Below are 21,661 nucleotides of genomic sequence, written 5' to 3'. Positions count from 1 at the left end.
TAAGCTGTTTGATAAGGTTAAAATGTCTTGGATTACATCGTACAATAATTCAAGGAGCTATAGTCAAAGGCAATTGCAGTGTGCTCCTAGTGCCACATAGGCCTCTGATTCAAGGCCTCTTTGATATTGTTCCCTTTGCCTTGCTGGCAGCCTTCATACTACCCAAGAGAAATGCCGTAAGTTCATGATCACTCAGTGTCGGGACCGAGTGAATGTATATTGTTTGACATGGGTATGACCATGACAAATATCCCAATGCCTCAGACCCATGGGAGTGCAAAGCCTTCCATGGTAAGTCTCTCTCAGAGGGATGGCAAAGCCTTCCTTTGTTCCAAGAGAGAATGTTGACAGTATACAGATAATATCCATGGTAGTGTTCTCTCAGCTTTCTCCCCAGATCTGTACACCCTAAATACTGCTCTCCTATAGACGTATCCTGCCAAGACTGGCCAAAGATGCCTTCTTGTTCAGCTGGATACAATAGCCCTGCTTCCTTGTTTATCTCAATGCAATAACTCTGCTTCCCTACTCAACTGTATAAAAAAAACACACTGAGTTTCCAGAGACCTGAAGCTTCTCCATCAGAGAGCCTGGTCCACTTGGTCCCAGCTTTTCCGTGTTTGTGTGTATATACTTTGTGCATTCTCTCATGACCTCTAGTCAGCATTCCAGGACCCTAGCTATGGAAGGAGAGGACAACTCAGCTATGTGGAACCTGTGCTTTATTTGCTTAGCAAAACTTTGTTGAGGAGAGTATGTCAGTGCAATTCTTTGATTTGCAAGTTGAGGTTACCCGAATCTGGGATTTGGTGGAGAAGAAGTCTTAAGGTTTCCCTTTCCACACACCCTTTTTAAGATTTCCCAGAATCCAAATAACGTGATGTCATTGCCTCGGACATATCTCCAGATGGGGTTTCATTTATATTGTAAAAATTAGTGTTAAAACAAGTATACTTTTATTTCAAAGTTAAAATATCACCCATACAGTGTGCAATTATGGCACGATGGAAAGGAGGAACCATGCGTCTGGTTCTCAAACAGTGGCTGACTGGTTGTTTGGCACTTTAGCATTCCACTGCTTCCCTGGGCAACTGGGTGTGACAGAGTTCATGATGCCTCCTTTAAAGTAATAGTATCTTTAAGCCACTTGCTAAAAACATATTTATTAATTCATTTAGATTAGAAGAAAACCCCTCATCTTCTAGAACTGTTAGAATAGGCCTTCCTGCCCCTTCTGGTCAGGTACCTCTGGCTTTTCTCTTTAGTGAGTATGGGGAATTGTGCAATATCTTTGGAGCATCATGCAGAGAAGCAGTTGTGCAATTCTGCATAATTAGAAAAAAAAGCTATACTAGTTGGTGGTCCACTTCTCTCAACAGTCTCCAGAGGCATCTGCTTTCATCTAGTAACTGGCTGCCATGGTGGTAACAGATGGCTTTTAAACAGCTGTCACGAGCTGAAAACAAAATGAGACAAAAGCCACCCTCCCACACTGTGCCTAGGTAGCTTGCCAATAGGTAAAGTGAGTCTTTCTCAGAAATCAGGGACAGGCAGACCTAGGGGGCTTGTTTTTACAATTCGACAGAAACTCAAAAAACTCAGGCAAGCTGCCCTTGTGTTTCCCATAGACCCAACTTCCTATGTTTTCTAAAGGGATCATGGCAACTGCTAGTTTCCGGGAGGCATTTTAAATGTGTTAATTGACTACGGGAATTGCCTTTCAAAGGACACACTAGCCATCTAGCTCAGCAGGTGTCACGTGTCAGGGATGCACCCTCTGAGGCAGTGTGCTGCCTCTGTCACTTTTGACAGTTTGGGAAACTAAGTTGCAAGTAATAGTTAATAGGAAAAATGGGAAGTACAATTATTTCCATTAGTTGTGACATCACTAATTCTCCTGTTATTCTGAAAATCATGGAAGTGATTACTAACTCCCATTGAACAAAATCTGGAGTAAACGAAATTCTGGGAAGAAAGGCCTTGGTGGTACTGGTTAGGCGCTCCTGGATAGCTTGTCCCTGCAGTGTGGCTAATTGAATTGCAAACATGTCAGTCTGACAGCTTTAACAGTTTATGCCTTCGATGGTGGAATGTCCAGCCTTCTTCTCCTTGTTACTGGACAATTTCTCTCTGTCATCAGAATCTTCTTTCCCTGACAGGCTCAGCCTTTGTTTATACTCAGTGCTTTGGCCTTTCTCTGAAGCATGCAGAGGACACAGTTGTGGTCTGTCTTCTCATGACTGACAGCACTGGAAAATAAGTCACGAGAATAAAAACATGGCATTGGATGGAAAAATGCATCTGCCAGGTGGTTTCTTTCTGAGACTGATCTTTTTTTTTTTTTTTTTCTTCCCACATCTGAGACTCCCATCCTTTGAATGTATGTTTTGTCTTTCAGATTCCACAGCGCCACCTCACAAAGGAGAAAGATGACGAGACACTGATAACAATCAGTCACCAATGTGAAGATTATGAAAGGTAACAGCAGCATTTCACTTACAGGTTATATTCCTCTAATGAAAATATTCTGCTTACAACATTTTTGCTTTGACTCAACAAGGATGAGTCTGTTAAGAACTCTGACAAGAAAATCTTCTGGATGGAAGTGAAGGGAGTAGATAGGGAAGAGAAGGATAGGTGGTGGAGCCGGGCGTGGTGGCGCACGCCTTTAATCCCAGCACTCGGGAGGCAGAGGCAGGCGGATCACTGTGAGTTCAAGGCCAGCCTGGTCTACAAAGTGAGTCCAGGGCAGCCAAGGCTACACAGAGAAACCCTGTCTCGAAAAATCAAAAATCAAAAAAAAAAAAAAGTGAAAGATATTAAAAGACTTATTACAGCTAAGATTCTTCAACCTTAGTTTTCAATAGGAGACATCTGTGGGGTTGGAGAAATATTTTCAGGTTCTGAGTTTGGGAACAACCTACTTCCAATACGAAGATCATGGGTGTGGCCAGGGGGCTCTGGTAAGGGAACTGATAACAGGAGAGTCAGCCAACAGTGTCTACAAACTGATTAGTACAAAGAGAAGTAGTGTTAATAACAGCAGTGCTCACAGAACCCTACATGTACTTGTACCCTGGCCATTTGTGCTCTCTGGTCTACAGGAAAAGACACACCTGCTGATATGTTACCAATAAATATTTTATATATGTTTTAATTTCAATAATTGCTGTTATATAACCCAAGCCGAGGAGGTAATTCTAAAGGCAGAAGCTTGCTATAAAAGGAAGTTTAAAGTAACCTTACTCAGTAACTTCCTTTTTATAGAGAGGTACTCAGTCTACATGGCCATGTGTTTCTCATCCAGTCTTGATGTCCTGGCAGACTTATATACTATGTTCTTATAAGTAGTGTGTGCCAATCATACTTATATACAAATAAAATATATAAGACAAAATTGTATGGTTGGAATTTTTGTTTGTTAATATGTTTGTTTTTATTTTTAAAACTCTATCACAATATTGAGTTCATGCATTCCTCTAAACTATTTAAATTCAGCATCTCTCATAAGTATATTAACTTCAATCGTGGAAAATCGAGTGTTTTGTTATGTATTGCTCATTGTCCTTCTGTAACAGTGGTATGTGTCTTGACTCCTTGGGAATACTTTATCTACTTCAAGGGAAAGGTTCCCCAGAAAACAATGAACCAACAATAAGTTCTAATAAAACATACAAGAAGTGCATTCACACTACAGGAGTAGTCTGAGGAGCAGTCATATTACACCCTCTGACATTAACAGAGAAAGAAAGTGGAACGGGAGTTGGGGAGGGGCACACCTCATCCCAGCCCTTGGGAGGTAGAAGCAGAAAGGTCAGAAGATTGAGGTCAGCAGAGGCAAGATGACACCTTGTTTCAAAAAAACACAAACAACATGAAAGAATGAACAGGGATAAAAGAGATGGAGGGAGGGAAAATTGAGAAACCCAGTATTTGTACAAAGAGGTAAAAGATATTTCCGCTCCATCCTTTTGTCTTGGACAAATACTGAAACCTGAGCCACTTCCTTCCTCCCTTGTCAGGAATTCTAAGGATCTTATGGAATCTTCAGAGTTTTATCCTATGGCTTTATGAATAAAATGAATCCAAGATTTCAGACTGTGCCCCTATTTATGTGGTGTTAAATTGACTTGCTATAGCCACGCTCTATTCGGCATATTAATATTTAGTCTTTCTGTGTTTACCCCGCCTGAAAAATCACACAGACCATGACAGTTCACATTTCTTTCATACAGTGTAGAAAGTTTTGTCCTGAAAAAAAGAGAGAAGGGTGGGCCTGTTTTAGATTACTTCTAAACCATGCAAATAACTGGCAGGTTAACTTGTGTGGCAAATGTGACTAGAGGTCCAGAAGATAGGGGATGGAGCAAATGCTGCAATTCTAACTTTGTCCTGGGAGAAACAGAAGCTTTGAAAAAAAGACAGGAGATGAAAGCAAACAAGGTAGGAAGTAGCCTGGGTTCACCACTTCTGAACTAAGTCCTTTTTAATGGGAGCATTTCCTATCTCCAAGCAAAACTCAATGCCCTTGAAGTTCCAGGGTTTGTGTAGCGAGCTACCTTTCAAAGGAAAAGCAAAGAAAAGGTAGAAGCATCCTTGATCCTCAGTGTGAGGCATTACTAAAGTCAACATTGATTTTGGTTTGCACGGTCCACGGTGTTTTATTTATTTTTTTTAATTTTTTTATTAATTTATTCTTGTTACATCTCAATAGTTATCCCATCCCTTGTATCCTCCCATTTTCCTTCCACAGTGTTTTATAAGCAACCTTACTCGGCATTGTAGGATCATGGACTCAGTGCTTCATTTATTATTTTTTTTGTAAAGCAATGTTTGCTTGATTTTTGTTATAACATTTATTTTTAGTATTTTTAAATGGGTCATGCATTCAGAAAATTAGTTACAGGCTAGCAAGGAAACCATAATGATTTACCTTAGTCTAAAGGAGAGGTCATCTGAGAAGGAAGTGAATGTGAGTTCTTGTGAACTGTCTGGCATTGAGCTCATGCATGACAGCAATCTTTGGCCCCATATTACATACAGTCTAATACCAGTTATTCATGCAGCAACCTCCTGTCCTCATGTAGCAATATACTGGTTTTCAGAAACATTTAAGGAGCTCTTCTTTCTGCATATCCGAAGTATTCAAGTATTTTATATATATATATATGTATATATATATATATATATATATATATATATATATATAACATTAGTATACTTTAAGAAAATTAAACAATAGAATGTTTCTTTTTCTCCATGTGAATAGCACACTCCCTTCCCGATGCAGTGTTTAGCAGCCAAACAGCTGCTGTCTATTAAAAGTCTCTTAAAGCCCCATTTATTTGCTCATAAAGGGAAGAGAAGTGTAAGTACGTTTATGGGGTGACAGGCAGATGTTTGGCTTGGAACAGGACAATGGTGGTGGTAATCAAAACCTAAAATCATCTCTTTTATGGCATTGTAAGCAAGTATTTTGGCCTCTTTGTTTTGAACCCTTTCCTTCCTTAGTAAAAATTTAGCTATTATGAACAGGCAGCATAAAAGCACTTCTAGATCGATACCCTCTCTACTACAGAGAAGGGACTCATTTTAAGTAAAAGAGAAATCCCTTTTGAAGAGCTGAATAAATACTTTCATGATACAAAGGATGCAAAAGATCATAATTGTTTTTACAAATTGTGCTAATTTATTTGCAATAGAAATGTGTCAGTTTTTCAGAAATTTTATTTCTCCAAACCAATAAACAAATGTCCATCCCAATGGATTTCTGGACATCAATTTTAATTAATTTCCTTTTTGGTTTCCAGACCGAGAAAGACTGTCAACCACGTGCTTATGTGTAATATAGCAAATGAAATTAACCTTTGGTTGGTGGAGACATTCACTGAGAATTGAGACATAGGGCTGGGGAGGCATGTGGTTTTACAAGGACTCAGTGAACCTCGTAAAAATACTCTCTGTGCAGATCATCCATTTCTGAGGCCCCTCTGGCATGGGAAGTCAAAGCAGCTAGCACGGTGCATCTCTCCACAGATGTTAATAAATTGTGCTTGCTTAAGCTTTTGGACCCATTGCAGCAATATCGGAAAGTATAGCAGATTAGACTTTTCCCAATAATTAACTCACTATTTACCTAGGAAGGAACCCCAATTCCCTTTCTACATATGGAATTTTGTGTGTCTGGAGACTACACAGCTTTCAGTGGAATATTTTCAATGAAACTATGAATGCTTGGCACTGGTGTGGAGATCTGCTCTGGGCTCTGGCATCCACCCACAACACACAGCCAACCAATGAGTTTGAGCACACACACACCCTTCCCCCTTCATGCACTGAGTCATTTTCTTTTTGTGTAAGGTTTCAGAATTTATGTTGAATTGTCTCCTCCCAAGCTGATAAAGACACAGACCCTTCTAGGGTCTGGAGTCGAGGGCAATAACATTCCCTCTCTGTGGCTTGCATCTGAGGAGGCTCAAAGGCGATCAGCATGATGAAAGATGCTGCATTAGCAAAAATTCCAATTTTCAGGGCGAGTGGAAACAGAAAACTTCAAACTCTTTCCAAGTCTTTGACAGGAAGTTGTGTGAATACACTGAATGAAAGAGAAGGAGGAGTGAAGGAATAGATTTTGGGAAATTCAGTTTGCTTTTGGTTTGGACAAGTTGCTTTAGTGAAAATTTAGTGCCCTGAGGAAACCAAGTTCTCTTCTCTGGGGGTTTCTTTCAGTAAACGCATTATGAGCCTCTGCTCAAATTTGGCTTTACTGTGGAGACCAGTTAATTATACCGATAAATTGTTTGAAATACATTTTTACTCTTGTCTTTCAGAAATTTTTATCTTGCTAGATTTCTGTTACATAGATTCCATGTGATACCTTATATTACAATGCCTTCTTTCATTAGACCGGCATGTAAATGACTTAAATCATGCATCAACTCATTTCCAAAGCAACAGAATTAGAAACATTTTTTTTTTCTCATTCACGTCTAGGAAATATTTCTAAATCAAGAATCATTTTGCTTTCCAAACTCAGTTATTTTCATTGTTCTTATCATTAAAATATCCTTAATTTCTTTATATTTGCACATGCGTTTTTAATTATCACAGCAAATGGTAGCATGATAAAAGCAAAATTTATTTTGATATGCAAATTGCTTGTTGATGTGTCATTTTGCTTCATTTTTCTCCTTACTGTAATGACTATTTTAGGTTTTTTGAGTTTTTTGTTTTTTGAGGAGACAGGGTTTCTATGAGCAGCCTTGGCTATCCTGGGCTCACTTTGTAGACCAGGCTGACCTTGAATTCACAGAGATACACCTGCCTTTACCTCCCCAAGTGCTGAGATTATAGGCGTGTGCCACCATGCCTGGCTGAAGTTACTATTTTAAAACACAGCAGTAGGCTAAACCCTCACACATAAACCAGAAATCTGAATATAAATCCAGAAGCCAAATATAAACATCTCCAATAAAACTCAGAGATGTTCCACACGTCATAGCTTTACCGTTATTTAATTAGAATTGGATGCCAGTGAGTGCTACCATTCACAATTAGACCTTAGGTTTGTGGAATGTGCTGCATGGTATGGAGATTTATATTGCATCAAAATTTAAAGTAGTTACAGAGAAAGGGGCTCTTTGCTGTGTGTTTCTTCCTCATTTCTGGTTGCATCCATGTTGTGTCTGTTGCTTGGTTAGCTGCTAACACAAAAAGACTTAATGGCAGTGAGGGAGTGACATGTGGCAAGTGCCCAGCATGTGCGATTTTTCTAAGCAGCCCTTAGATCTGAAGGTACAAATTAACCCAACATTCCCATCTTCTTATTCTTGTCTTCTACTTTTTAAAAGGTTTTTTTTTTTTTTTTTTTGAGCATTCTTTTTCTTTTTTTTTTCTCTCTTTTTTTTTTATTAATTTATTCTTGTTACATCTCAATGTTTATCCCATCCCTTGTATCCTCCCATTCCCCCCCCCCATTTTCCCATTATTCTCCTCCCCTATGACTGTTCCTGAGGGGGATTACCTCCCCCTGTATATTCTCATAGGGTATCAAGTCTCTTCTTGGCTACCAGCTGTCCTTCCTCTGAGTGCCACCAGGTCTCCCCCTCCAGGGGACATGGTCAAATGTGAGGCGCCAGAGTACGTGAGAAAGTTGTATCACACTCTCCACTCAACTGTGGAGAATATTCTGACCATTGGCTAGATCTGGGAAGGGGTTTAAAGTTTACCTCCTGTATTGTCCTTGGCTGGTGCCTTAGTTTGAGCGGGACCCCTGGGCCCAAATCTGCCTATCATATTGTTCTACTTGTAGATTTCTAGGACCCTCTGGATCCTTTTATTTTGCTATTCTCCCATGCGTCTCTCATTTAGAGTCCCAATAGGATGCCCTCCCCTCTGTCCCAGTTTCCTGGTAAGTGAAGGCTTTCGTGGGACATGTCCCTTGGGCTAGTATGCAGATATAAGTGAGTATATACCATTTGATTCTTTCTGCTTCTGGGTTAACTCACTCATTATGATCATTTCTAGCTCAATCCATTTATCCACAAATTTCGGGAATTCCTTGTTAAAAGGTTTTTTTTCTGATAATAAAATTAGAACAGTTTATGTCAGTTATTTCTATATGTGCTCACTCTAAGATGTACTGTATATATGCAGAAGTATTAAATGATTGTGAAATAGAAACAAGAAGAATGGGGGCAGGGAACAAACAACTCTTGTTTAATCCCTAATCCAAGATAACTAGTAGAATATTTTGGGTGTCTTGTTTGTTTGCCTACACTGAGATCATCGGAGATGGTATATCCTCTGCCTATCTTGCTTTCAGCAGAGCTTGCCAGGCCACTTTCTTAAGGCCATCCTGCTGCTGGGTCCCAGCCCTGTGACGTCACTGCAGTCCCTCTCTCACACAGCTTTTCTACTCAGCTGTGTTTGTTCTTGAAAGCAAGCATTGTATTAGCTCCTTTTCTATTGTTCCAGACTTTCAAAACTCAAATCAGGATCCAATTAAAAATAAAATTACAAGTTAGTTAATATAACTGAGGCATCACAATTTTAGAATGAACAATTTAAGTAAAGATTAAGAGGGGAAAAAAAAAATAATGAGTATGGGTCATAAAGAAGACTCAGTGGGTAAGAGCGACTGCAACCAAGCCTGACAACTTAAATTCAATCCCCAGAACTCACATTGTGGGATGAGAGAGCTATATCCCCCAAGTTATCCTCTGTCCTCTACATCTGTACTGTGGTGTATGCACAAACATGACCCATCCATCATACACACAAGCACACACACTATAAATACACATAGTAGAAATTATCTTTCAAAAGTGACTATACGATAAAATGATTCCTTTTGAAGTTTCATTTAAAACATTTTAAAAATTCTATCTCTATTTTATATGTGTGAGACTCTGCTCTGCATTCATGTGTGTGCACCACATGCGTGCCTCATGCCTGCCAAGGTAGATGTAGATTCTGTAGAATTGCAGTTACAGATGGTTGTGTGAGTGCTGGGAATTGAACTTAGGTCTTCTGAAATCACTGAGCCATCTCTTCAACCCCAACTCTTTTTTAAAAAGAAAGTACTTATGAAAATGTATGAATTAAGTGTTTATTTGGAGAGTATCCAGTCATGTAGCTCTATGGATATTATGTATCCAGCATCCTGTTTTGAGCTATTTACCTGACTGAATTCAGTCACTTAGCATTAGAAATAGTTCTGTAACAAATACACCTAAATCATTTTTTAAAATATATTTTATTAATTTATTTATATTACATCTCAATTGTTATCCCATCCCTTGTATCCTCCCATTCCTCACTCCCTCCTGCTTTCCCCCTACTCCCTTCTCCTATGACTGTGACTGAGGGAGACCTCTTCCCCCTGTATATGCTCAGATATGTTATTTTGTTGTTGTTTTCTTGGATGAATTCCTAACAGCAGAATTGTTGAGCGAAAGCACTAATACACATAGAATGTTTGATATGCAGTTCCTGGTATTTTTAACAAAACATAACATATCAAACTGTGTCTCCAGAAGCAATTTTTCCTATATTGTTATTGCTAGAGAAACACTGTTCACTATTGAACCAAGTAATTCCATTTCCAATTTTTTTCTAGCAACAATACTATTTATCTCTAAAGTTAAAAACCACGTTCTACCGAAGTCATTGGTGTGATGGTCTGTTTTGGTTTTGAACCCCCATTTATCAAGAAAGATCAGGTGTTAGTACAGCACACTGCTGGTACCCACAAAGAGAGGAGGACCTGTCATGAATGTGGTTGACAATCCCAGTGGGTCACTGACCGCTGGCATGGACTTTCTGTTCCTTTTCCTCTCCCTGGCCTCCCCTAGTCTATCTCTACTCTCCTACACAGCAGCCATAGCAGTACTCTGCACTACAGACTCTCTTTACCATAGTAGACTAAAACTTCTGAGACTAGGAAGAAACCTAAATCCTGCCTCGCTTCCATTGTGTTTCTATCAGACTTGTTCCACTAACAGGAAGGTGTGACCAACACTGCCTTCTATGTGTTCCCCCCACCAAGGAAAAATAAAATCTGCCAGATTTCCTCTTGGTGCATCTTATCTATCTAACTGCCAGGCTCTGGAACCCACTTCTTGAGCTCTGTTCTCTACAGTCTGGTCTAACGCTCTTTGGCCTGAAATGTAGTCTTTTGCACAGAATTTTCTTCACCACCTCAGAACTTGTGACATTTGTCTCTCTTCTGGATGTTCAATTTTGCAGTTTCTTCTGCTGAAGATGCATAGCTATCTAAAGTGAAGGAAGAAAAGTCAGACTACTGTGTAGAGGTTGTGCCTCCTTACTCCCACGCCAATCCTATTCTGAGCATCTTTTCTCTGACCCAAAGGCTCGGCCATCTATTTTTCCGGCCTATCCAATCTCAGGTTCTTGACCATGCAAACAGCACTGGGTTCCAGTTCCGTCTTACGGAGTGGGCCTTAACTCAAATCAGATATTGGTTGATTTCTCCCACGATCTTTGTGCCGTGGTTGCACCAGCACATCTTGCAGGCAGATCACCCTTGTAGATCTAATGGTTTTCAGATGGGTAGCATGCAAAGTACATTCCAGTCCCATGAATACTAGTCTATGGGGTGAAGGTTTTAGATAGGCACCAGCTTGACTTCTCTGTGTTTAATTAGCTGGGTATGTGCTGTTCTCTGCAATAGGACCTTGCTGTTAGTGTCTAGAGCTGCCAATGGCCAATGGCCCTGGCAATAGTCTGGGTTGTTTGATGGCTCCCACAGGACTCTTTCAGCCAAGAGCTCAATTAGATGTGATCCATTTCTGGTACTGAAGCTTCATTAGACGACAAAAGGTCTCCAGTTGGGTCTCTGTCTCTCTTGTTATTTTAATGGTTTAGATTGCCTTCACGAATGTACATATTATAGGAAGTTTTACTCTATTATGCTTCCATATGTCCCTCAAATGGCCCTTAGTTTTTAGCTGTTTCTCCCTATGTTCTCTCCCTTCCTAACCTTTTCCTTCTTCTCCCTGTTTGATCCTCCATTTTCAGTACCTGACCTAGTGAGATTCATCCCACGACCCCAGTCTCTTACTCTCTTCCTAACTTCTGTAGTTATCTGGATTATAGTTTACTTATCAATTGCTTAAGCTATAACATCCATATATATGCAAATACACACCAAATTTGTGTTTCTGGGTCTGAGGTTCCTCACTCAGGATGATTTTATTTTCAGTTACAGCCAATTATCTGCAGGCTTTTATGATTTCAATTTTTAATGGCTGAGTGATGGTCCATTGTGTAAATGTATCACAGTGTCTCCATTGACACACATCTAGGTTGTTTCCAATTTATGGCGATTATGAACAGACTGGCAAAGAACATGGTTGAACAAGTCTCTCTGAGGCAGGATGAAGGGTCCTTTGGGTTTATGCCCAAGCTTTGTTTAGCTGGATCTTGAGGTAGATTGATTCCCATAGTGGCTGTACAAGTTTGCACTCTCACATGCGATGGGTGAGTGTTCCTTTCACTCCACACTCTCACCAGCATGACTTTTCTTTTGTTTTACTGGTCTTGGCTATCCTGGTTGGTATAAGATGAGATATCAAATTAGCTTTAATTTGCGTTTCCCTGATGGTTAAGAATATTGAGCATTTCAATAAGTGTTCATTTGAATTTCTTTCTTTCTTTTTTCTTTTTCTTTTCTTTTCCTACTTTTTTTTTTTAAACGAGTTCTTTATTTAGATCTGTACCCACGTCTTAACTGGGGTACTTTTCCTTAGTATCTAGTTTTTTAAATTCTTTATATATTTTAAATATCAGTCCTCTATCTGATATGTAGTTGATTAAAAAAATTTTTTTCCTGTTCTGTAGGCTGTCATTTTGTCTGAATGAAAGTGTCCTTTGCCATACAGAGGCTTTCAGTTTCATGAGGGCCCATCTATTAATTGTTGATCTTAGTGCCCAGGGTATCAGTGTTCTGTTCAGAAAGTTGTCTCCTGTACCAATGCTACAGAATACAAACTTGTGTTCAAATTTAACGTAATGACAGTGTTTCTCCCATTTACTAATGGTATGATTTATTAGAGAAGGCAAAATCTCTATCGGCAAAGCTGAGACTATGGTTCCTGTTTGTTTGCAAGTGATGAGCACTCACTATCTCAATGATAACCACTTAGAAACAGTGTTGTGGTTAAGAGTGTAGTCAGACTGTCTGAGTTCAAATCATACTTTTTAGGTATGTCGTTTAGTCTCTCTTAAAAATTTTTTACTTTTTTTTTTTCATTTTCCCAGTAGACCTGATAACAGTTGTTAGGATTAAATAAGGCAATGCATACCCAGGCCCTGGTCTGTAGTACATAACCAGTCATCATGCAGGTATCCTTAAAACAACTAGCATGTGCTACTGTGTAGAACATAGCTCACTGAAAGATATTTTGAGTCTCAACCATTTCCGTTTAGATGTATAACAGTAGATGCTGGATACATTACTGGAAAGTATGGTGCTAACTTGCTTTTTTATGATAATAATACATTGTTTTAAAAGCACATAAGGAGTTTTGGGCTCATGGGAAACTTCATAGATATTTTCTGCGTAGGTGAATGAATATAACATTCATCTCAGAGAGCCTTGGAGGGACCCTATAGGACCCAACCACCAGGACCACCCCCTCTGGGCTCCTTCTCTGGATAATGCTGCTAGCTGTATTCAGGGAAGCCACTTACATATCAATGTCAAATCTCCCTCTCTCCCCTTTTTTCTGTTAAAAGTGGGCTTTTGTTTCATAGAAATTCTCCAGTGCAAACAAGACATCCAACAGTTCAGTTCCATTAGCAGCAGCCAGGTGGACATTTAAGCGGGGCTCCTCAGAGTTCATCACTTCCTAGAACAAGTTGCATAACTCAGGAAAGCACTTATGTTTTCAAATATATTACAAGAGAGAGCCCAGCAGTACACAGGTGTCCAAGGAGGGTTTCTTGCCCTTCCTGGGCTACCCTAATCTATCTGCGTGTCACCAGCAGGAAAGCTCTGCCAGGCCCCTTCCCTGGGCACTGTGGGTTAGGAAGACATGTCCATTCTCTAGATGTTGGTGTGAATTCACTGGTGATCAGACTCCATCCGGAAGCTGTGGGTGGGCCCTGCAGGAGGCTTAGCATCATAAACCCAGGTGAGATCCAGAGGGACTAGTTACAAACAATAAAGGACAGTTCCATATCTCAAGAAATGTCTTCTATAGGGTGCTTTGTGCTGGGCCAGAGACAAAGACCCATTAAGTCTTTTTTTTTTTTTTTTTTTTTCATATTAAGTTTGGTGACCTTGTCTAAATTGTCCTCTCTTTTGTGACTCAACTCTTTGCCTTCACTTTGCTTCTATTCCTAATATATTAGTGTAGTGTTGGAAATGTCACTTTAAAGATCACCAAAATGATGAAACTATAGAGCATATAATTTTAAACAATTTAAACTTTAAATTATGCATATAGGCACGTATGCCACTGATGTATATGGAGGTCAGAGGACTCACTTTGTGGAGTCAGTTCTATCATTAACCTTTATGTAAATTCCATGGATCAGATTCAGGTCATTGGTCTTGCATGGCATGATTTAAAAGTTTTATGTATACATAATACATAGTGTGTTTGTGTGTGTGCGCATGTGTGTGTGTATGTGTGTGTGTGTGTGTGTGAGAGAGAGAGAGAGAGAGAGAGAGAGAGAGAGAGAGAGAGAGAGAGAGATTTCCTCCATTATTGTTTAGTTATTATGCTTCATTTCATGACACAGACTGATATCTAATAAACTTGAATAGATTCCACTTAAAATGGACTTGTTAATTTCCCCTTTGGTTCAAGACTTTCTCCAAGCAAAGCTTAGTGAGCGCATTCCGAGTTAAAACACACCATTAAACTCTTTCTTACCCTCTTAAGGCTTCGCTGGCTTTTGAACAATTCTTTACACTTCTGAATGATTCTCTGAACACCCCAGTGTTGACATCAGCAACAATACAAACAAACCAAAAGGCAGTGCATGCATGCTCAGTTTTCACAGACACTGCATGAGCATACCTTGCCAGCCACCTGGCCACCCTTTTTCCTTAGTTTTAGCTCTTTGCCCTTCTCAGTTGATGCTTAGATGTATCGTTTGTTTTTCAACGTAAAGGTCAAGTGGGAACACTCACGAACACAAAGTTGTGTAGCTCTGTGCCCTAAGGAGTTTTCCACACAAAGTCTTGGGTTGTGTGTATATTTAACACTGCAACAACTTTAAATAAATCTGTACATAACAAAGTGAGAACTAATAAATAAGTCATATGTTTATGATGAAATACCTATGCCAGGAGACGTATGGTATAAGCCTAGTATTCTGAAGACTAAGATAAGGTGATCAAAATTTTGAAGCCACAGAGAGAGAGAGAGAGAGAGAGAGAGAGAGAGAGAGAGAGAGATCTGTATGGACACATATCCATGTAAACATTTATTTTATGAAACAGATAACAATCTAGCAATGTATTCATAATATTGAGCCATCATAGTCCAATGGAACTGAAGGAAGAACATTGTGTGTGTGTGTTTTCTGATTTGTTGTTGCTGTTGTTGTTGTTAAAATGCTCTCTCTCTCTCTCTCTCTCTCTCTCTCTCTCTCTCTCTCTCTCTCTCTCTCTCTCCCTCTCTCTCTCTCTCTCCCCTAGAGTGCACCCCTTGATTCCTTCTCTCCTGATGCTTCTACAATAAATCTTATACCATTAAAAAAAAAAAAAAAACAAAACGAATGTGTTTGTGTGACGTAAAAATACCCAGGAATGGATGTAGCTCAACGGTAGAGCCTAGCATATTTAAGGCCCTGAATTAGGGGCACGAGAAAATGTATATATAAATAAAGTAAGAATAAATCAGGCTAGCATATAAAAGTCTGTGATATGATAAGAAAATAAGTGTGCCAACATAGCATAGCTGATGACCTAGATATTTATCTCAGCGTCAATAGAAGGTGGCATTTAAGATCAACAGCATGACCTCAACACTGGAACTGAGGTGAGATAGTTCCTTTAATTTACATTTCTTCGTGCACATAGTGGGCTATTGCTATACTGTGTTAATACGGCATCAATTGATGAACGTCTTCTCAAACCACAGCTGGGAGGTGGCTGAGGTATGCTGAGAGTCCAGCTCTAAATTTGCATGTTGGCACACTTTCTCCATGAAACATAGATGGGTACTCAAATGCTCTGTTCTCATTGGCTTGAGCTAATGTGGAAGATGTGTGATTGTGTCTCCGTTTTAGAAATGCTATTTTCTTTTCTTTTTTTTTTTTGTTATTAATTTATTCTTGTTACATCTCAATGTTTATCCCATCCCTTGTATCCTCCCATTCTTCCCTCCCTCCCATTTTCCCATTATTCCCCTCCCCTATGACTGTTCCTGAGGGGCATTACCTCCCCCTGTATATGCTTATAGGGTATCAAGTCTCTTCTTGGCAACCTGCTGTCCTTCCTCTGAGTGCCACCAGGTCTCCCCCTCCAGGGGACATGGTCAAATATGAGGCACCAGAGTACGTGAGAAAGTCATATCACACTCTCCACTCAACTGTGGAGAATGTTCTGACCATTGGCTAGATCTGGTATTTTCATTTATATTTAAGCATTTTTTTCGGTTGAACCATATAGAATAATACTTAGAAATGAAATGCAGATGCCTGAGGCACAGAACGCTGAGTATTGGTGGACTCTTCAGGAAGCCACTGCGATGGATTTGCCTCAGGCTCCGTGCCCCAGCTCTCCACTGTCAGCCTCAGTATGGTCACCACGCTTGCTCCCTAGTGGAACGTCTGATTAGCAGGGTTTCTAGAATTTCCTCACACCCCAAAACTTCCTTTCCTGACGCCTATTCATCCACATTCATCATTAGGGTCCATTCAAAAGTCAGCCACACTTACTAAAGCCACCAAATTTCCCTTTGCCCTTCAACTCCTACTCTCTTCCCCAACACCAAGTTCTGCTTTTACTTGCTGTCAAGTCTCTTATCACAAAATGACCTTTGCTTTCACTCTAACCTAGCAGATCAAAGAGTCAGTTCCCTTTGTGACACTGCCCTCCTGGGCTTAACTACTTTCCAGTTTGCTCTCATAATGGGGCCTGAGCAGAGGAGTTGAAATAGCCAGTGAGGCCAAGAAAGCAGAAATCGGCTGGAGGAAAAGAAACACTATGCTCTCCGAGGACGTTAAAACAAATAAACAAAAGTTCATCTTTCTGTTGGAAAAAAAAAATGAAAGGCCAAGGTAATGGCTGGCAAATGCTGCCCTGTTCTTTAAATCACATCCAGCAGTCAACCACAGCTCTTTGACCTGAATTGTTTCACCCAAGCAAAAGGAAGTATTATAATCAGAGGGCTGTGTGGTGGTTTCCTAATGTTCAGAGGGAACCTGCTGACCGGGGCACATGTTCAGAGTCCCTTTGTACACGCAGAGATTCTGGGGACTCAACAGCTGCCAACTGCCACAGCTCTGTGTAAAGATTTAAAAAAAAAAAAAAAAGTGCTCAGTAGCGTGGAAAACCCCTGCAGCCTGGAGAGTGCTAACTGGGTACAGTTTTGAGAAACTGGATCTAAATAAAGAGTAAGGAGGACCCTCCTATAAAGTTTTTGAGAAATCTTAGATTGTTAATATTCTACTTAGTTTAACATTATGCAAAAGAGATTTTGTGATTCGAGCAGTGGCGTCTTTGCCAAAAGTCTTCCACAGCTGGTGAAGCTGTTGTTCGGCATCCTCTGATGTGGCTGGTGTCACTGGTTTGGGTGATATCACTGTCGTTTTGAGGGCAGGGAAGGAACCAAGTGAAAGTGGCCACATCTTCCTAGCACATAACAGAATAAATGCTAAATGTCACTCCAAGATTAAAGTGGACACACACAGTCTCCAGGGCACCACTTGCCTGCACAGGCGCCCTTTCCCCTGGGCAGGAGCCCCATCTCAAACTTGTGAATTAAAGATCCTCTAGCATTAAAATAAAAACTTTAAACCATTATTACAGTCTATAGAGAGTTTGGGAACTTTATTTTCCTTATCCTTTTATAGTGTACCTTTACAGATTACCACAGTTTCTTCCTTCCTTCCTTCCTTCTTTCTTTTCTTTATCTTTTTTTTGTTTTGTTTTGTTTTGTTTTGTTTTTCTAGACAAGGTTTCTCTGTGTAGCCCTGGCTGCCCTAGATTCTCTTTGTAGACCAGGCTGGCCTCAATCACAGAAATTCACCTGCCTCTGGCTCCCTGAGTGCTGCGATTACAGGCATGAGCCACTATGCCTGGCCACAGTTTCTTTGTGTGACTCAGTTTTCCCAAATACCTAAAGCTTAACAAAGTTAGCAAAGACAAAGAGGCTACATGCATCCTAAAGTCAGTTTTTGCTAGCCTAAATAGACCTTAAGACTGTATAAACCGTATCCATCAGACATTTGCTGTTCCACATCTAAAAATTTTTAGAAAGCTAATATTGAACACAGTTATCAAAGACATGTCATCAGATATACATCTCTAAGTCAGTTTCTGTTAACCTGAGTAGACCATCATAACTAGGAATTAACAAAGTGTAATCATCAAGCATATGTTGTTTTTAAGTCCTTTTTGGTCCTAATTGCCACAAGCCTTGTTCATGGTTTTATCCTCATTTTTCACTCTCAATGCAAAAACCATCATACAAAAAGCCACACTGATCCAAAGTATCTTGAAGACCTGCTGCTGCCTCCTCAATGAAGGGAAAACAAAATAAAACAAACCATGCTGAAGGCCTGCTGCCGCCTCCTTACTCTAGAAAAGAGATACAGAGATAAGAAAGACCTCAAGACAATTGTTTTATGGGTACTGCCTTAGTTTGCTTGCACTGCAGATTAACCAAATGGCAGAGAAGTCATATGTTTTACCTCCCTTTAACCTTAGGGAAGATGGGCTACCAGCCACATAGCTGCTTCTATCCAGGTGACGTCATCAGCTAAGAGGGCAGCAAGCCACATCATTGCTATTTACTTGGAGGTGAGCCCAGCAGGCACACACACACCCCTTATTTTTAACATCTGTTTTCCTAAACAAGAGTTGAATCCAAGTTATATACAACCCTTCTCTAGCCAAGGAAGATTACCTATGAATAAATTTTTAACTATCAACACTTTCTTTTCTAAGTTTTAGCTTACTTTTTGTTATAGATTTTTACAAATATTTTAAAATCACCCCCAATAAGTTCACACAATGGTCTTTCAAATCCTGAGATTTAAAAAAAAGAAGAAGTTTATACTTTAGCAGAAGTTTACCGAGATAGAAGAGAGGGGAGATACTTAGAGAGTCATTCAGGCATTTTAAAAGATAGTAATCAAAGCCAAGGAAACAGTATGAGCTAAGCACTAGCAATCTCCGTTGGGAGTTTCCTTTGTAGCCGGTCTTAAGTACATAGTGTTGCCCTGGGCTGTTCTATTTTGCCATCCTTCACTCTGTACCAGAGTCAGGTGGATAGCCCTACCCAGGACAGAGATTTTGGAGGAGCCTCTTAAACAAGCACACTGGGGTCTGCAAAGAGCACTTCACAACCCAGCTCCAGAGCCTGCTCTTCTAAAGCATAGAACAGTGTAGGGCAATATTTAATACCATCCATACCCACGAGTCCAAACCTCTGTAAGATCAGGAAGGACCAGATCAAGAGGAATGCAAAGAGGGCCGAGAGATGTAAGACTTGAAAGAGTGGAAAAAAAAAAAAAAAAAAAAAAAAAGACTTGAAAGAGTGGAGAGCAGAGAAAGCTCAGAGGTAAGGGGGCTCAGGGGTCTCTTGCTTATGTGATGGCAGAAATTGTCACAATCTACGAGAATGTGGAAGTAAGAGTGCCATTTTCTGGACATTGAGACTGATTATCAAGTTTGTACTGAGGCCATACTGTGTGCAACAAGACAGTGAGGTTTAGTGGACTCACTTGAGTCTGAGGAGGGGAAGAAATTAGAAAAGGCTCGGAATGAGAAGACCCTGAGAAGACCCTGCGGCTAGAGACAGAGCAAGCTCCTGACAGAGGAGGCAGGAAGGGAGAGAAGAATTTCCAGGAGAAGAGCAAGAAGGAGGTGGGAGAGACTTAAGAAAGGGGCTGCTGGGAATTGAACTTAGGACCTCTGGAAGAGCAGCCAGTGCCCTTAGCCTCTGAGCCATCTCTGCAACTTCATTTAGAGTTCTAAGTTTCTAATGGTCTCAAGGCCATATTAACATTTGAACTTATTTCAGAAAGATAAGGCTTTTTTTCATAATAAATCAGTTTGTCACAATCAATAAAATATTTGGTTTTACAAAGAGTTTACAAAGTGGGGAGGTGGCCTTAGGGGTCCTGCCCAAAGGATTCTAATAACAAAGGAAAGGAGACACAGGGAAGGGAGAGTGTTGTGGTGACAGTATCTCCATTCAAGAATGTCCCTAAAGGGAAAGAGACTTGTGAGAACAATGTTTAGGATCGGTGGAGAGGTTTCCCTCCTCCATATGGTGGAGTGCCCAGGAGGCATAGGGAAGCTACTTGGCACACCAGACACCACTTTTCTAGCAATAGTAGTAAGATCCAGAAGCCAAGAGAGACCGAGAGATAGACTCCAGTGAGCCCGTGAGAGAGAGATGGAGCTGGCAGCTCCAACGTGGTACTTAGCAGAGCAGACAAGGAGGTAGAGGAGAAGCAGCCATAGAGGTGAGGTCTAAACCTTGGAGTAAAATATGGTGGGTAATAGGAGGCAGTAGAAGAATAAAAATCAGAGCATAAAAAGCAGTATATGGGTTCAGTTAGGAGGGACAGGGCCTTTGAGGGTACCCAGTGTCCCTCCCAGGTTTCAGGCACCAAATATAAGCAACGGCACAGAGGAACTACCAAACTAGACCATTCTGTTGGTAGTAAGCAAGGTTTATTGGGGGATCAAACTTACCAGGCCATCTGGGGGCAGTGGGTGGCAGAGAGAAGAGCAAAGTGGCAGAAAAGCAAGCACATTTTATATGACAGTCATTATGGTGGGGATCTGAGCTGATACAGGCTGTCCAGCTTGACCAGGAATTAGTTGATCTTTGGGGGAAGGCTAAGGGAGGACCCTGGAGGATTAAAGATTAATTCCTGGCAAATAGGAGCCCACCTTATGAGAGCTGCCTGTCTAGTACAGAAACCCAATTATAGGCTTGCTCATTGGATAACAACGCTGCTTAGAGTAGCATCAGGAGCTCTCCCATATTTAGGGGCCGGGCTTTGGCCCTAGCGCCTGGCCCACTACCCTGCAAACTATTTCACTTTAGCCAAGTGGCTCCTACACTGAGCATAAGGTTTTTAAGTGTTGAATAGGCCTTTAAAAAAGTTTAGTATTCTTAAGGATAATATTTCTTTTTAAGTAACTCTAAACATAAGAGACAATTTTAAAGAATTATAAAAAATAATGTTTTTTTTTTTTCACTCAGTCACTTGGATGAAATTATTCATGGATGATTTTTTTTTTTTTTTTTTTGTTTTTTTTTTTCGAGACAGGGTTTCTCTGTGTAGCCTTGGCCATCCTGGACTCATTTTGTAGACCAGGCTGGCCTCGAACTCACAGCGATCCACCTGCCTCTGCCTCCCAAGTGCTGGGATTAAAGGCGTGTGCCACTACGCCCGGCTCATGGACGATTTTTTGATGGTTCTCACAAGTAACAACTTCCTCACAGAGGCCCACAAGAGAACCATGAAATCAGAAAGTGAACATGACGCAAAACTACCCCATTGAAGTGTTACTACTTACTGTGTCAATCCTTCATTCCAACAGGATTAGAAAGGATTCAACCTAGGCTTGAGCCTGACATTTATTGTTCCCAGTTTTTACTGTCTTGTAATCTGTGATAGCTTTTCACTCTTTTCTTGCAATTTATGACTGAGCTTTCAGAACACTTTAAACTAATGCGCTGTAGAAGTTCCCTCAGTTTCTCTGCACTTGTATTTCCTGATAATTGTATTCTGGTTTTAAATTATTAATAGAAATACTACAGATGTAAAGCCATTTTTAATGTGTTCTATTGTCTGATGGCAATTGGTATTTTTCTTATGATTTTGACCAACATTTGCATAAGCTTCAGCTATCTACAAAGATTCTCATTTGTACATTCATGTGTGCATGGGCCTGAATGTGCGTGCCTATGTGTATGCATGTGAATGCATGTGT

The 21,661-nt window shown here is 40.3% G+C and overlaps 1 protein-coding gene across 1 annotated transcript in view; it reads left to right on the top strand.

The window, feature by feature from the left end:
• The first annotated feature begins 240 nt into the window (after positions 1 to 240).
• The window catches only part of Tnip3 (TNFAIP3 interacting protein 3), a 91,871-nt gene continuing 70,450 nt past the window's right edge, over positions 241 to 21,661 (top strand). The window contains exons 1-2 of the mRNA XM_051151493.1: positions 241 to 291; positions 2,399 to 2,478. Of these exons, the coding sequence (XP_051007450.1) occupies positions 241 to 291; positions 2,399 to 2,478 (131 nt within the window). The remainder of the gene's footprint in view (positions 292 to 2,398; positions 2,479 to 21,661) is intronic.

The sequence above is a fragment of the Acomys russatus genome, chromosome 10, assembly GCF_903995435.1.
Source record: "Acomys russatus chromosome 10, mAcoRus1.1, whole genome shotgun sequence".
Taxonomy (NCBI): Eukaryota; Metazoa; Chordata; class Mammalia; order Rodentia; family Muridae; genus Acomys; species Acomys russatus.
Note: the sequence above shows the minus strand (reverse complement) of the source record. Positions and strands in the feature narration are given on the sequence as shown.